This window comes from Scardinius erythrophthalmus, assembly GCF_964197995.2.
Source record: "Scardinius erythrophthalmus genome assembly, chromosome: 24".
NCBI lineage: Eukaryota > Metazoa > Chordata > Actinopteri > Cypriniformes > Leuciscidae > Scardinius > Scardinius erythrophthalmus.
The window spans coordinates 15,866,350-15,882,998 of record NC_138244.1 but is presented as its reverse complement, the minus strand read 5'-3'; the positions used below and the strand labels follow the sequence as shown (position 1 = coordinate 15,882,998).

At 35.7% G+C, this 16,649-nt stretch overlaps 1 protein-coding gene across 1 annotated transcript in view; it reads left to right on the top strand.

Annotated features, from left to right (window-relative positions):
• Positions 1–89: 89 nt before the first annotated feature.
• dock4a (dedicator of cytokinesis 4a) overlaps positions 90–16,649 on the top strand; it is a 77,420-nt gene continuing 60,860 nt past the window's right edge. The window contains exons 1-5 of the mRNA XM_081356172.1: positions 90–275; positions 14,073–14,156; positions 15,663–15,703; positions 15,905–15,960; positions 16,427–16,523. Of these exons, the coding sequence (XP_081212298.1) occupies positions 239–275; positions 14,073–14,156; positions 15,663–15,703; positions 15,905–15,960; positions 16,427–16,523 (315 nt within the window). The 5' untranslated portion in view covers positions 90–238. The remainder of the gene's footprint in view (positions 276–14,072; positions 14,157–15,662; positions 15,704–15,904; positions 15,961–16,426; positions 16,524–16,649) is intronic.

Below are 16,649 nucleotides of genomic sequence, written 5' to 3'. Positions count from 1 at the left end.
TGGCGTGCGGTTTATGGGCATTGTAGTTTTCTATCCAAGCTTTCTCATTCATTTCCTACATCTCCCATGAGGCAATGGTGTTTTTCTTCAGGGCTGAGAAGTGTGGTGTATGTGGGATGCTGCTGTGGCTCTGCCCTCAGAACAATACAGTGCAACCCTGTGTAACAACAATATGGATAGCACCAGCCGTAATTGCCCTGTTTTATAGCACATTTTATTTCACTTGACGCGGGAAAAAATGTGGATACCGACTGAACATGAAAAATATGGCGTTGGTAAGTAATATATTTACATTATATTGCCGCATCGTTAATAAAACGCAAGTTAAATCGCTGCAGGTGCGATAATGAGCCGTGACATCCACAATCTGATGCCAGATGAAATGTCACATCATTTTCCGCTCATTTAAAATCTTGAAGGCAAGTGACATAATAATGCATATCGAGTGTTTTTATTAGTAGTAGTATTTAAAAAAAAATTGTTTTCTTTTTTTCGGCTGGAATTGTTTATGTTGTTTTCCTTCATTAATTTGAATGGTCATCTTGAATGGCTCTTATATGCAGCAATAAGAAGAAATAGCCGCAGTAAAGGTTGATCTTTTGTCTTTCTTCACACAGCTCTAATTCATTTACTGAGAATATGATTGTACATCTAAAATCGAAACGATGCAAAAAAAAAAATATATATATATATATGTTCATCATTATCAGTCCTATATTTCATCCACAGCAACCAATAACGTATTCGATTTGCGTTCAGTTAATATTTTATTAATTTAATGTTTATGTATTGACATTTTGTTTACATATTTACATTTAGGCTATATGGTATTGCATGTATATATATATCTGCCTTTAAGGTATCTATCTATCTATCTATCTATCTATCTATCTATCTATCTATCTATCTATCTATCTATCTATCTATCTATGTCTACCTATCTAACTTATCTTTCTATCTATTCCGTCTGTCTGTATCTAAAGAGTTTTTAAATGCATCTGTAATCTGTCTTTCCTTTCTCTGTATGTGTACACACACACCCTTTTTACATATTGATAAATGAATTATGGACTAAAATGACATGAAATAATGCTTGTATTATGTGCAACCAAATCTTCAGGGCAAGTTAAATGATAACCTTAGTGATTTTATTTTTATTAGTTATTTTTTGTAAGTTTGTTGTGATGACAGCTGACAGTTTGAAGGATGATTTTTGGCATTTGTCTGGAATCTGCTCATCTCTCATTGGCTGATAGCTATAGACAAAGTCAGTTGAGCGGCGTGAGGAATCCAGTAGTACAGAAGAGTTCACATGGACCTCAGGTCTTCTGTGATCTCGTTCACTACAGCTTTACTCAAATAAACAACAGGGTGACATTTGGTCATTTCTTCACTTAGAAGGAGAGAAGGTCAGAGCAAAGAAGAGAGGTGGTTTGAAGGGGCAGAGAGGGATGGACGATAAACAAAAGCCTCTGTTTCTCCGTGCTTAAATTGTAGAATGATATTATGGCAAATTGGGAAAGGATTTTCTTTATTCACATCGGTGACAAGCCACATCTGGAGCATATCGCACTGGAAAATGGCTGCATATTACAGTGCTGCTCTTGGAAAGTGTACACAGCTATCGAAACCTTTATCAGTCATGAAATATGGATGGAGTCCAGCCGGGATGGCACACACACATACACACAAATGCATGCATACACATTTATACACAGGCGTCCACTGTAATCTTGGCCTCTCAGCCCTTTTTGGTTGCGAATTCAGCTTAATGAACCATCTGCTATTTACAGTAAATGTATCATAAATGCAGTGTCATTTCAAACAAGAATGTGTCTGTTGATCATCTTCCCACACCTGGCTTTTCCTCCAAAAACCAAAGCTGATGAAAGGAATTGAGGCTATAAAGTGAAGAGAATTTTGCCAAAAAATTCAACATTTTGTCATTATTTTCTCATCTGTAGTTCTGTTGTGGAACACAAAAGGAGAAGTTTTTGTCCCTAAAATTACATTAAATGGGGACTGGAGTGTTCAAACTTCAAAAAGGACAGAAAAGCACCTTAAAATGATCATAAATGTAGTCTATATGATATGTTTGCAATATCTCGAGACTTCTGAATTAATTCAAGTAGTGTAATGTGATATAATTAACCCAACAAATGAAAATTCTGTAATCATTTACTCACCCTCATGTTGTTCCAAACCTGTACGACTTACATTCTCCTGTGGAAATGTTTTGAAAGTGTTTTTGTGCATACAATGAAAGTCAGTGGATCCCATTAACTTTCATTCGTATGGACAAAAACAGTAAAAACATTCTACCAGATAACATGAGACTTGTCTTATTTGGATGAATGCTCCTTTTAAACTTGAAATCACATCATTCTGAATGTCATCTCTGCTGAATTGAGAGGCTGATCGGCTAGTGATGAAAACCACCATGTGGGATCTGCAGGGAACAGCTGGGAACAGACAGTTTGACAAGACCATATTGGTTTATAATTATTACGCCATAATGTTCAGAACATTTAATCAGTAAAGTGAAAGCTAATGTCACCAGCACATAACACTTTTCTTGTTACTTCTTGTTCCAGACTCCCACATATGCATCAGCACCGTGTGACATCTCTTCCGATTGTTGAAGATTTTAGCATAATTGAAACATCAACCGCTTTGCTTATCATCAGACCAAAAGCTGATCTCAGTCAAACTCTTTAGCGTTAAAAGCTGGTAGTCTGGGATCGCCGCGTCCCGTTCCCGTGCTTCTCGGCTCGGGATTTATGATTGGAGCGCATTCGGCATACAAATGAGTCTCTTGCTTTTGTCACATGCTGACTGGGCGCCTACTGTGCCCTGGTCAACAGGCACGCTGCCACTCCGAGAAAGAGATAAGATTGACAGATAAAGCTAGAAGAGGCCTAGTCAGCTGCTAGATCTGTGAGACGTTTGTGGGAATTAAATGAGACTTCCAGTGCACACATAAGCTCTGTTCCTAAACCCAGTGCATCATGGGATGCAAAAGCTGTTGGGTCATTCCGTGTCAACTCAACCAGAGGTCCCTGGCTCAAATTTTTGATTTTGTTCATATTTTTTTCTGTAGAAAGACAAACATAAATAGCGATGAAAGCCAAATATTAAATGTCACAGATGTATATTTACTGTTTCGTAGAGGGGGTCAAAATGACAATTTTCACCTGAGATTTGGAGCCAATTTAGCCTACCGGGGGTGTAAAAATGACTTTAGAAAGATGGCAGCATCATTATTTTTATTTTTACACAGAGATTGGTAGATCTATTAGTAAATTCTGTTGACTGTAGCAATCTTTGTTTCATTATATGCCATTATATTGTATTTCATTATATTAATTGGTGACAGTTTAAAAATGGCAAAAGATGTAAGTTTTTTTGCCTCAAGTTTGCATTCCTGTAACTCTAGAAGTATTAAATATATCTTAATGTCCTTTTAGATTCTGTATCTTAGCAAACTTTTCTTTTGGTATCTTCATTTTAAAGGCTCTCGATGGTTCAATCCCAGAGATATGGAGATCTTAATGCGGCTCCATGAGTAAATTGGTAAATTGTACAAATATTCAGGGGTCAAAAACCAAATGTGGGTCACATTTCATACAGCTGATACTTTTTTATTTTAAAGAAGGAATATCTAAAGAACAAATAATGTCAAAAATATTAGTGGATTTCTCAGTAAATATGCATCCATGGCATTATTATCATATTTTGGATTTCATCACCATTTATGCTTGTCTTTGTACAGAAAAAATATTAACAAAATAAAACATTTGAGCCTGTGAAGTTTCCGAAATTTGGTTCATTTGACACAGAATGACCCTGTTCCAAAAGGTTGGCAGCAACATTATGCTGCCCTCAAAGATGCCCAATTTTTGGCCAAATCATTAGGCAGCACTCCATGTATCCTTCACTTATGCGCCAGAGAAACAAGCGCGTTTTTGCGGGAGCTCTATATATTCCTATGGCATCGTTGTCAAAGCTTAATTAGCTGGTGAAGTTACTTATTATAAAGTCAAATTTTAAAGTGACTTTCACTCAATGTTTGTGTGTTATTTACATTTATAATATTGGAGTAAGAGGCTGTTATCTTAGCAACTTGTGTCACAAAACAGTGACGAGTTGCCACCAGTGTAGACCATTTCAAAGCAGACACTTATGAAGTTTTATTTCAATGGGATGCTGTCTGTGTAGACAATTGATAGCAAGACAGCTTGATAGGTTTTGGAACACATACTTTGTACATACTGCCATATACTTAAAGATTTGTGAAAGCTTAAAGGTTTATGGCCCATAGCGAGCTTTCACAGTTCAAACAGCTGCATGTCGCAAGAATCACAACAAGGTGTAAAAGTGTCATTATTAGTGAGTTCTTTGAAACCGGTGATCTAGGAGCGTATTTTTAAAAATATCCTGTCACTGCAAAGACTCCGTTTAGAGAGGGAACAGGATAGAGATTTGAATCATTCATGCTTATAACAAATCTCAGCAGCTCTTTCTGCATAATTCATTGCGTGTTACACTTCAATAACGTACTACTTGCTACGTTCTCAGTCACTGCCAAAACAACCGTTAGGGTTTTATTCTTTGTTACAATCAGCTCATCCAGCATCCTGTTGCCAGTAGCCACTCATATTTTACTCACTCCCATAATTCCTTTCGCCATCCAGGAGATGGCAAAAAAGAAGCCAATATTGGATTCATTTTTCTGCAGCCTTGCCAGGAACAGGAATCTCTACAGACTACAGACTTTGAGCTTTTGATACTTCAGAGCTTCTCTCTAATTTATCTCATGGGTTTAAAGTAGGGATGCTAGCGATTAATCGACTATCGATTAATTGCCGACAAAAATGCAATTGATGGTCTATTTAGCCAGGTCATTATAAGAGTGCGTAGTTTTTAGGCGTGTGCCGCTCATGCGCAAAACACAGGAAAAATGAAGCGAGTGCACCGTAGGTTGGATATCGTTTGTATTTTAATTAAATTAAAATGTAATTGTCCGATTCTGCTTATCGATTCCGATTCTTATCGATTACTAATTTTGATTCCAATAAGGTAAAAAAACAACAACTTGGATATCATTCACATTTATTTTAAGTCTTTTTGCAAAATACTTCATTGTAGCTAAAAACCATGAACAAAAATCAATAGGCTAAAACAGTTACACAAGGAACTTTTGCCTATGGTTAAAACATACCATAGCAAAAACAACTAGCCTAACTAATAGTAAACACAGTAATTAAAAAAAAAAGCAATCGCACAAATAAATACAACTGAACAAATATATGATTGAAATAAACAGTGTTTTACCATTCAGGTACAGAAACTGTAATCAAATGTGAAATAACACTGCACTTTATAAATAAAATATACAATACAAAGACAGTTTTCTTTGTCAGCTGTTTACGTTGACTTAATCATAACTGACTGTGTTTACGAGGATATATTGTTTATTTGTTGTCATAATACTGAAGAAAAGATCTTTCACTACTTATGTTAAAGCATAACTTTAAGTGAGCATTAGATGTAATATAAACGCAATACATTTAATTATAGGTGAAATTAACATGTACATTAAAATATCGAATACTGACCAATGCCAATAAAAAAATTTAATTGTTTATTGGCTAATTATTAATATGGATTGTGAATTACCTGGGCATATTTCTTTGGCAAACCTTTTTTTTTTTTTTTTTGTGGAAAGAGCTCTGTAAAGGTTTTTCTAACTTGAGTATGAGTAAATAATTATTGAATTTTTGGGTGTACTGTCCCTTTAAATCCATCTTTGCTTACAGTAGTTGAGCTCTATGATTTTTTGGCACTCAACAATTATTTACAACAATTTCAGTAGATTTCATGTTTTATGTGATTTTTGAAATGTCCAAGGATGACCGTATGTGCTGGAAGCTGAATTTCAGGTAGTTTACAGTGTGACTTGAACAGTTCTGCTTGTTGGTTGCTGTCAAAATGTGTATAGAGCATGGCTGTTTGTGTGGGAAGGGTTTGGAAAGGGCACTCAATCGCCAAACTGCTGCCTTTGTGCTTGTTACCATGTGTCAGAGCTGGTCGGCTGTTTTTCATAGCAACCACGTTGATAGTCAGGTGAATGTACTCTCACCTACTGGTTGGAGCAGTTGCATATTGTTTGTTATTCTCTGAGAAACCTGTGAGGCTGTACTTGACATGTCAGTTTTATTTTTGCTACGCTATTGGATAGTCCCAGACAGTCGACAGGCTGGAAATACTGATGGGAAGTCAGATTATTTTCTGATGAACAGGTTCTTTCGGACAGTTCGTTTTAATGAACTGGTTAAAAAAACGGATTTAGTTCATTTACGTAATCACGCAATGACGTTGCATATACGTAATTCTATTATTAAAGGGTTAGTTCACTCAATAATAAATTGTCATCATTTACTCACTCTCTTGTTCCAAACCCGTAAGACTTTTGTTTATCTTCGAAAACACAAATGATAATATTTTTAATGAAATCTGAAAGATTTCTGTCCCTTCATTGAAAGTTTACGCAACTACCACTTTGATGCTTCAAAAAGTTCATGAAAAGAATCCAGATGAATTAAGTATTTTAGTCAAAACATTCTGAAGAGACTGGATCGCTTAAAATAGATGTAATTTAGGCTTTTAGGTCCGAAAGACTGTTCTTAGCTCGGTGTATTGTTGGACTAACCGGTGTACTGAATGAGTTGGCACTCCTGAAAATTGGCTCATTTCAAGTAGGAGCGACTGTCAGGCACATCCGAAAGTACTGACTCGAGCCATGAACTGTTTCAGACAATCCAGTCTGATTTTAGAACCAGTTCACCAAAAGAACCTGTTCAAAAGATTGATTCGTTCGCAAACAAGACATCACTAGCTGGAAATATTTGTGTGAGAGAGAGGAGGATTTGAACCTACATCGCCTGAGTCAATGTGTCTGTGTCAGGTTTTTTTTCTAAAATAAAGGCATTAAGTGATAATTCACTCCTCAAAATGTGGATCACATTGACGGAGCTAAGCGATAATGCGTTTCTGAAATGTGTTACGTGCTCTTGACTTTCTCAGACTGTCTTCTGGAACATTAGAGAAAGTGACAGCCGAAGACAAACAATTCCCAAAAGTGAGTTTGCTGTGTGTTTTCCACCAGTTCTTTCTCTCCGTCTCGGTTGTTCTCTCTCTGGGCATTTTGGTAATAACGGCCGTCTTGTGCTCCGTGGAGAATAGCTACAAGACATTCCCATCTGAGAGCCACGCTTCACTAATGAACACAGACTACAAAGACATTTAGACTCCATTCAGTTGCCAGAAAATCATCTGAGGATGCTCTCTTGTTTAATTATGAAGTTGTGAAACAATGTTTAATATTTCTTAATAGATTTATTCACTTGCCTATCTTCACTTAAATAATGACTCTTTGCAAACAGGTTTCCAGAACACTCACCGGTCGCTCATTGGTCAGACGAACAGACAGCCACACCCCCCAACTCACGCTATTGGTTGAGCCACTGTTGCTATGTGGGAGGCTGGGGTTCTTAAACAAACAGAGCAATGTTTTGATATTACCTCAGAGTCACAGTTACACTTTTGGGTGCTTATTAAAAGGCTGGGATATATTTTGATGTGTTAGAAGCCTCTTTTGACAAAGATCAGTTACTTTTTTTATCAAGAATCGTTTGTCAAAAGGCTCCTACAGAGGTTACTGGGGTGTTTTTCTCTGGACACAAATGTGGAAACTCATAGAAGTCTCCATTTAATAGCGTTTATGTCTAGGAGAAACAATTGAAATGTGAAAGACCTTTTTTGTGATTTCTCTTTCTGCTAATCCTGTATATTGCTGACAGAATTGATTTGTTAATCTAAACGTTCTTTGTGCATTATAGTAGCCTGTGTTTATTTTAAGTGAGATGTTTTTACTGTGATGGCATTTTATTTTTTGTAGAACTACAATAGGACCTGCACTCTTTTATATGCAAATAAAGTGTTAATATAGAATGATGCTGCGCTCTGGGAGCGAATGGAACAAAGCAAAATTTGAGAGATGTAATATCAAAACTAATATTCTCATTACTGCACACAAGGGCTGAGTCTGGGAATCATTTCACATCAAATGAGAAAACTGCACTGCTGGTGTGCCTCTGATACTTGGTTTTTAATAAAGTTTGTTTTTAGAGACTGGCTGACACATTTTCGGCCTATATATTAAAACTGTGTCTCTCCTAATGCTTGGTGTGATTAAATGAACCAAAAGCTTTATCACCATCCTGTAGATACAGCTTAACCCTATAAAAGCCTATCATATTTGATACAATAGTAGTGTCTAAAGCAGGGTTCACCAATCTCGGTCCTGGAGGGCCGCTGTCCCTGCAGAGTTTAGCTCCAACCCCAATTAAACACACCTGAACCAGCTAATCAAGGTCTCACTAGGCATACTAGAAACTTTCAAACAGGTGTGTTGGAGCTGGTTGGAGCTAAACTCTGCAGGGACAGCGGCCCTCCAGGACCGAGATTGGTGAACCCTGGTCTAAAGGTTCCATAAAATGGTCCATTTCCAAAATTTTTATTTTGGACTATTATTTAACATGTCAGGCTTTATAAAATGCATTTATAAAAATGGCTCGATGAGCGTAATTTGAAACATGAACCAGGATTTGCTTTTTCCTTTGTGGGGGCAAGTGGTATTGGGGGAAGGGCATTTTCATTCTAGAGGGCATTTTCATTCTAGAGTGCATTTGATTGAACAAAAATATGGACACGCCCCTGAGTGCAGGATGAGTCATCAATGTTTTTAAACATTATCCCACAAGAGAAAGACTGTAGAGTAGACTAATGCATACTCCCGGATTATAATAGACAAATGCTTAAGCGTCTGATTGGATCATTATTGCTGGATTATTATGTTTCTAGCATGTTATATGTTTGGGAACAGTTCTTCTAACCCTAATTGATGGAGTGTAGCTTTTTATTTCTTAAACAACCATATAGGAAGACTTGATTCATCAGGCTCAAATTGTGAAAGAATAGTTGAAAGGAAGCATGAAGAATCATTTTCACACATGAATCGGCACCTCCGAGTCCAGAGCTTAAATTCATTGAAAGTCTTTGGGATGTGCTAGAGGAGACTTTACAGAGTGCTGGACTCTTGCATTGTCAATACAAGATCTTGACCAAAAATTGATGCACCTCTTGATGGGAATAACATTATAACATTTATTTCCATCCAAGATCTTGTATTGACAATGCAAGAGTCAAGCACACTGTAAAGTCTACTTTGGCAAACAGTGACTTAAAATTAAGTTCTAAAGGAAACAATCATTTAATCAAAAATTGTATTAAAAACATGAAAATGAAATATTTGTGACTTCATGTTACCACCACAAATCTTACAGCTATACTTTTGAATGGCTATCAATGGAGAAACAGGCTTAACTGGAGCAAACGGTGTAGTAACATTATCTAAGCTAAAATTTTATGTTCATCCTCTCCGATTGTAGTCCAATCCCATGTAACTTTAGTTGTGCAATCCCAGCCTCACTCAATACAAGAAGAACTGCAGAACTGATCCCAGACGTACTCATACAAACATCCCTTCCATTAGCATTCTAAGTGTTGTGTTGGTATTTCTTTGTATCAAGAGTATCGCGCTCTGCCTTCGGCTGGCATTGTCCTCTCTCGAGGCTGACTCAATACAACATTACAGCTAGCGTCAAAAAGCAATATGAAGAGAGTTTAGTGTGCACACGCATCCATCACCCTGACATACAGACAGATTTCAGCGAGCTCTGACTGTCTACAGGGGAGTCTGCTGCTGGATTAACACTCTGACATCTGATTTACTGTCTCTGATAATGGTGATAAAGGGCGTTTGCATTGAATACATTATAGTACATGTAAAATATAAGTGATGAAGAATATGCAGGAGAAGTGTTTTGTGGTAAAATTTCCAGTTGTGCTTTCCATGAAGCCTGCAGTGTGAGAATGTTTCAGGCCAGTTGATGGTTCTGTACCTTCATTTGCCGAATCGGATCAGTGCTGTGCTTTGCTGGCTGACATATATGAGATTTTGTCAAAATTGCAGGAATGATAGTCATTGAAGCATCAAACAATTCAGTTATGTTTTGCATTGTATGAATTCTTAACTTTAATAAAGTTACATTTGTTGTATAATTTTCCAGTTATTATTGTAAATGTAAAAACCTATTTATTATTAGTAGTTTTTTGCTCAGAAAATGTAGCATTTCAATATAAAAAATATATTTCTATATAAGATATTATAGCCTTTTCATTTATATATTAGATATTAATATTTACAGTACCTGTCAAAAGTTTGAAAACTTCAAAAATATGTTGTTGAAAGAAGTCTCTTATGATCACTAAGACTGCATTTATTTAATCAAAAATACAGTAAAAACAGTGATATTGCAAAATATTATTACAATTTAAAATGAATATTAAAATTTTTATATATTTTTAAATGCAATTTATTTCTGTGGATGGCAAAGCTGAGTTTTCAGCATCATTACTCCAGTCTTCAGTGTCACACGATCCTTCAGAAATCATAATAATATGATAATATGGTGCCCAAGAAATATTTCTTATTATTATCAATGTTGAAAACAGTTGTGCTGAACCACATTTATTTGCATTTATTAATTTATGTATTACATTTATTAAAGACTTTATTAAATATAATTATTTTGTAACGTTAAAAATGTCTTCACTGTCACTTTTGATTAAGTATTAATTTATCTCTTTTTTTAATCTCACCATAAATGTTTGAATGATATAATTGTTTCCACAAAAATGTGAAGCATTAAAAACTGTTTTCAACATTATAATAAATGTTTCTTGAGCAGCAAATCAGCATATTATTATGATTTCTGAAGGATCATGTGACACATTAGACTGGAGTAATGATGCTGAAAATTCAGGTTTTTTTTTATTTTAAAATATTTTAAAATAGAAAACGATTATTTTAAATTGTAATAATATTTTACAATATTGACTGTTTTTACTGTGTTTTTGATTAAATAAATGCAGCCTCGGTGAGCAGAAGAGACTTCTTTCAAAAACATTAAAAAATGTAATGTTTCCGAACTTTTTGACAAGTACTGTATATGATTCAAATAAAATATTTAGCTAAAAAGTAAAATTATGCTCTTTTTGTAATATGGCTATTAAATTAAAATTCTGTTTGATATGATAATTAGCCAATGAAACCCAATATTAGGATTGATATCTAATATATTACAAATCTATTTTGTCCAAATTAAAAAAAAAATAATACAAAATAAAACTAAATGTTTGTGAATTAAAGCACCACAACATTATAATGTGGAGTTTAAAAAATGTATATTCATTATTTCAAATTTCCTAATTATATATTTACTTTAAGTGGTCATTAGATTACAGCAAAGGTCATATAAATGTAAAAATAGGGGTAATGAATTATATATATATACAATACTGGCTGATTAAAAAAACAACAACTATATTATATAACCGAGAACCGATATTATTTTGCGTATCTGTAATGTTTACAATACTACTGATTATATTATGAATGCACAGGCTAGAAAGCTTTATGCATACCTGAATTTTAATTGTTCCACTCTGTTCTTACAGTTCATCATAACAGTCTAACTTGAAATTATTTCTGATAAAATTATAACCTTAAGAACACAGCAGAGAAAAAAACGTGTCAGCAAAGCAACCAGAGTGATGCAACGAACAATCGCTCAGTCCATCATGACCTTTTTTTCCCCAAACATACCCAGCTCAAAAATGTGCAGTGTGTGATATTCTCCATTTCCCCAGAAATCTAAAACCTGTAAGTGCATAACATTATTCAGTCTCTGAATGTAGCCACATTCATTAATGCCACCTTAACCTTTCTAAAATGCTTCAATGTCTAATAGCAGCCGCATTATATCGCAGAAGCAACCTGACTGAGCGTCCCAGCCACAGGGTTGAGTTACAGGGGTCCGGAGGGCTCTTTGCACCTGGTCAGGGTTCTGTGAGACGGGCCTCTGCCCTGTCTCTCTGCCAAACAGCAGTGTGTGTCCACAGCGCTGACAGCAGGACCGTGGGAAAGCGTTTAGCACAGGCGCACGGCTCAAACGGGTTTGCCCATCCTATTACAACAGAGCTTTTGTCACTCCCGTTGGCCATGGCAGAGGTTCAAATAGAGGTTTAAGCTGTAATATAAGAATCATATGCCGTTAACCAGATTATAAATACCCCGTGAACTAGATTTGTGCATTTCTGGATGACAACATGACTATGGTGCTTGACTATGATGCTTGTAGGTCGTTGTCAGACTTGTTTGTAAGCTATAGTGAATTCAGTTTGTGAGCAGCGCTTTTTTTTTCTGTTAATCACTCAAAACTGGTTCACGAGTCATTAGTCATTATTCATCTGAATCAAAATGATTATTAAAAGTCCTTAATCCAGTAATCGCATATGATTGGTCATGGAAAAGATTGTTAATTCATTGGTTAAATAAGATGTTTATATTTGGGCCAATGACATGACACTCAGTTTTTGTTCTATCAGTTCATTTATTCAAAAATGCTTAATCATTTAAAAAAAAAAAAAAATTATATATATATATATATATATATATATATATATATATATATATATATATATATATAATATATATATATATATATAAATATATATATATATATATATATATATATATATATATATATATATCTATATCTATATATATATATATCTATATATATATATATATATATATATATATATATATATATATATATAAACTGCCCGGATATCATAATGAAGAAAAAAAAGCCTCAATAATAAAAATAATAATAATCGTGAGCACTCTAACATGCAGCCATTTATTCAATTATTTGATATCTAAAGTTGATAATTTTTTTAATCAATAAAGGTTTATTGTTCTAAAAATTTTGTTAATAAATGTAAAACAACAACAAAAAGTAGTTTAATAATTTACAGTTTGGACCTGTTTAATATTGATAATAGCTTTTTGTTAAATGGCTGTAATACCCATTTTGTGCTTGGAAATTAGACGACATATATTTAATAGAAGTATCAATATTGATATTGTTGACCTTGATCACTATGTATTTGATTGGAAAAAAGTGATGTTGCCCACATATATACACATATGCCTTATTAGCGGCTGTTTTTATGGGCCGCTATACGTAAGCCTTTCGCCATATTGAAACATCATAACTGTACTTATGAATATTTATTTATGCAATAGTCTTCAGCAGATGATTTTGCTAAACTAACACGATACAACAAGACGAAGGCGTCAGCTAACACAACATTAAACATTACATAGTGTCTTGAGCGGTCGAATGCGGCATCTACGTATATATATCTATGGTTGCCCATCCTTACTCACAACATCTCTGGTGGATTCAGGACGAATGCTGTGTGTTTGCTTCACATCTCTGACAGGCAGCGAGCACAGCAACACATCTCGTGTTTAAAAGCTGACACGGCTGTTCTGGCAGCCTGCTTAACCTCTGAGCAGTGTCAGAACTCTGTCGGTTCTGTTTATGCATGTGATTATTTATTTATTTCCATGTCAGATAGTTTCCTAACCCACTTGATATGCAAATGAGCCCTCAAAATTAACATATTTGTGCATAAAGAGTGTAGGCATTTGGATGCAGAAAGTGTTTGATAGGTTGAGCCCATGTGCTCCTGTGTGGAGAGATCTTGTACTTGTTATGTAACTTGTGCTTTGGGAGGTGACTCAGGGTTTATTTAAGAGAGAAGTGAGATAATGTTAGAAGTGCAGATCTAAGCATAGTATGGTTTATTTTTCATAAGCAAATGTGTGCTGGGTTGGGTTGGGTGTTATTCAGAAGGGAATTGAGAATGACTCTGTTTCTGAATTTGCAGTGAATATTGAATTTAATGTTTATATCACCGAAGTAAAGATGGTTTCCATGCAGATTTTGTGAAGACAGATGGTTTTGTCACCTTGTTGTCTGTCAAGAACTGTAACTTTACTCATGCGTCACATTTGCTTGTTTTTCCCTCAGTGCTGGCAAATTTTCGAGGAATGCTTCAGCATGGACTCCCGCTGGAGATCGGCGACACAGTGCAGATTCTGGAGAAATGCGAAGGTAGTCAGTGTTGTCGTTGTGTTGCTGACAATCAAATTCTTACGAACTGTAGATCCTCAGATATGGACATGGATTCTGTCGAATTTATTTGTTGATATGCAGTCAGTCGTTTGTAGATTATAAATGAGATTATAAACAGATTATAACTCTTTCCAGTTGATTCTTTTTTAAATAACTTAAAATTAGTGCTGTCAAATCGCATCTAACATAAAAGTTTTTGTTTTATATATATATATATATGTATGTATGTATATGTATATGTATATATGTATATGTATATGTGAAGAGTTCAGATGCAAAAGCCTCTAAGTGCCATCTGAAATTTTCTTCTAGAATGATCATTTTTATAAAGCTTGTATATTTAAATTCAGTAATTTCACTTAAATGGCAATGCAAATTACCTATTAATTGTCATTTAAGTGAAATTACTTAACTTAAATATACAAGCTTTATAAAAAATGAAAATGATCATTCTAGAAGAAAATTTCAGATGGCACTTAGAGGCTTTTGCATCTGAACTCTTCACACACACACACACACACACACACACACATATATATATATATATGTATATACACACACACACACACACACACACAAACACACATATATACACTGCCGTTCAAATGTTTGGGATCGGTAAGCTTTTTAATTTTTTTCTACACACACACACACACACACACACACACACACACACACACACACACACACACACACACACACACACACACACACACACACACACACACACACACACACACACACACACACACACACACACACACACACACACACACACACAGACAAACACAGCCTATATAAACAAGCACTTTTGTGTTAGATGCAGTCCTATTCTCTTGTATATTTTGTATATAAGTCCACAGGGTCAAAAGTGCCCAGAGTTGAAGAAACACTCTTAGTGGACCCAGTATATTTTTGCATCGCATACTAAAAGGGGAACTTGGCAACTCTAGCCATTTCTTTGCTGATTTTCACTTTTGTTGTCGCATGTTTTCTCAACGAGCTCCCCCTACAGCTGTGTGGCGTATATTTCACAACACGGTCGTAAAAAAACTCACTTGCGGCGGCCTCCTCCCCCTTTCTACCGCTGCTCATGTGTGTTTGTTATTATTGGAGCCGGCAAACTTTATCGTGTGGAGCTATATATGGTAATGAGGGGGGCGTGTGTGTTTATATCGAATTGCTGTAAAGCAGTTCGTGTTTCTCGCTCGTTCTCGCTTCTCACGAGACTTCCTATTTCCAACTTACCGGGACGTTAGTCCCCACGTTGCACGGTTGGTTTTCCACCTGGGAACACTAGGGGGAGCGGGGAAAGTCAACATTTTCACCAGAACAGGTTATTTAACCATCCAGATGATTTCTAAACGTTTTATTAAGTTGAAATAGTTGCCAAGTTCCCCTTTAAAGTTAAAATGGTTGAAAATGTTTAATACATAATCCATCGTGCTGTTGAAGTGTGAAATAATTCTAAATGGCATTTTGTAGGATGGTACAGAGGATTCATCACAAAGAATCCAAATGTAAAGGTGAGAGCAATCCTACGCCGCTGCACGGTTGACACAGTAACAATGTACAACATTTAAACGATTCCTGTTCTTTTTTTATTTATCTGGATCTCTTTCCTCTGCTTTGATTCTCGGCACATTTATATACAGATGTAGCGCATGTTTGTTTACTCTTGTGTGTTTTACAGGCTCATTAAATCATTTTCTGTGGTTTCTCCCCAGGGAATATTCCCAAGCTCCTATATTCACCTCAAGAATGCCCACGTCAAGAACAAAGGGTATGAGTCTGGAAAAAAAACTTACATACTGTAAATAATGGTAATTCCTACATTAAACTCGTATTTGGACAATTAAGCCACACTTAAAAATTGCATTTATTTGAAAGAAAGACTGTTTAGAATCTGTTAAAAGGATAATGGGTTCGATACCAGGAATTGGTGACCTGATGAACTGGACGGCTAATGAAATCTCACCTTTGACCTGCCTCCAGTGTCCTTGAGAAAAACACTGAACTGCTACTAGGGACCGTCTTTCTGCTTTGGATAAAATGCATTTGCAAAATGACACGTCCGCTGTATTGAAGTGACAGGAGCCTTCACTATCCCACAAGCCATTGCTAATGTATTTGCGGACATGTCCTCATGAGTCAGTGTTACTCCTTATGGTCATGTGAGGTCACTTCTCTCCATCGTGAGCTTGTGCAGATGAGTGTGTGAATGTGTGTTTGTGTGTCTTGCCCTGCAGGCAGTTTGAGACCGTCATACCCACCGAGGACTCGGTTATTACAGAGATAACTATGACCTTGAGAGACTGGGGCACCATGTGGAAGCAGCTCTACATGGTAAATATCTCTCTTTGTGTTACGCTGAACAAATAGAGTTGATTTAACTGTCAATAATGAGTGAATTTATTAAGAATAGATATGTTTACATGGTTCACAAGGTAATGGGAAACCAGGAAATTTAAT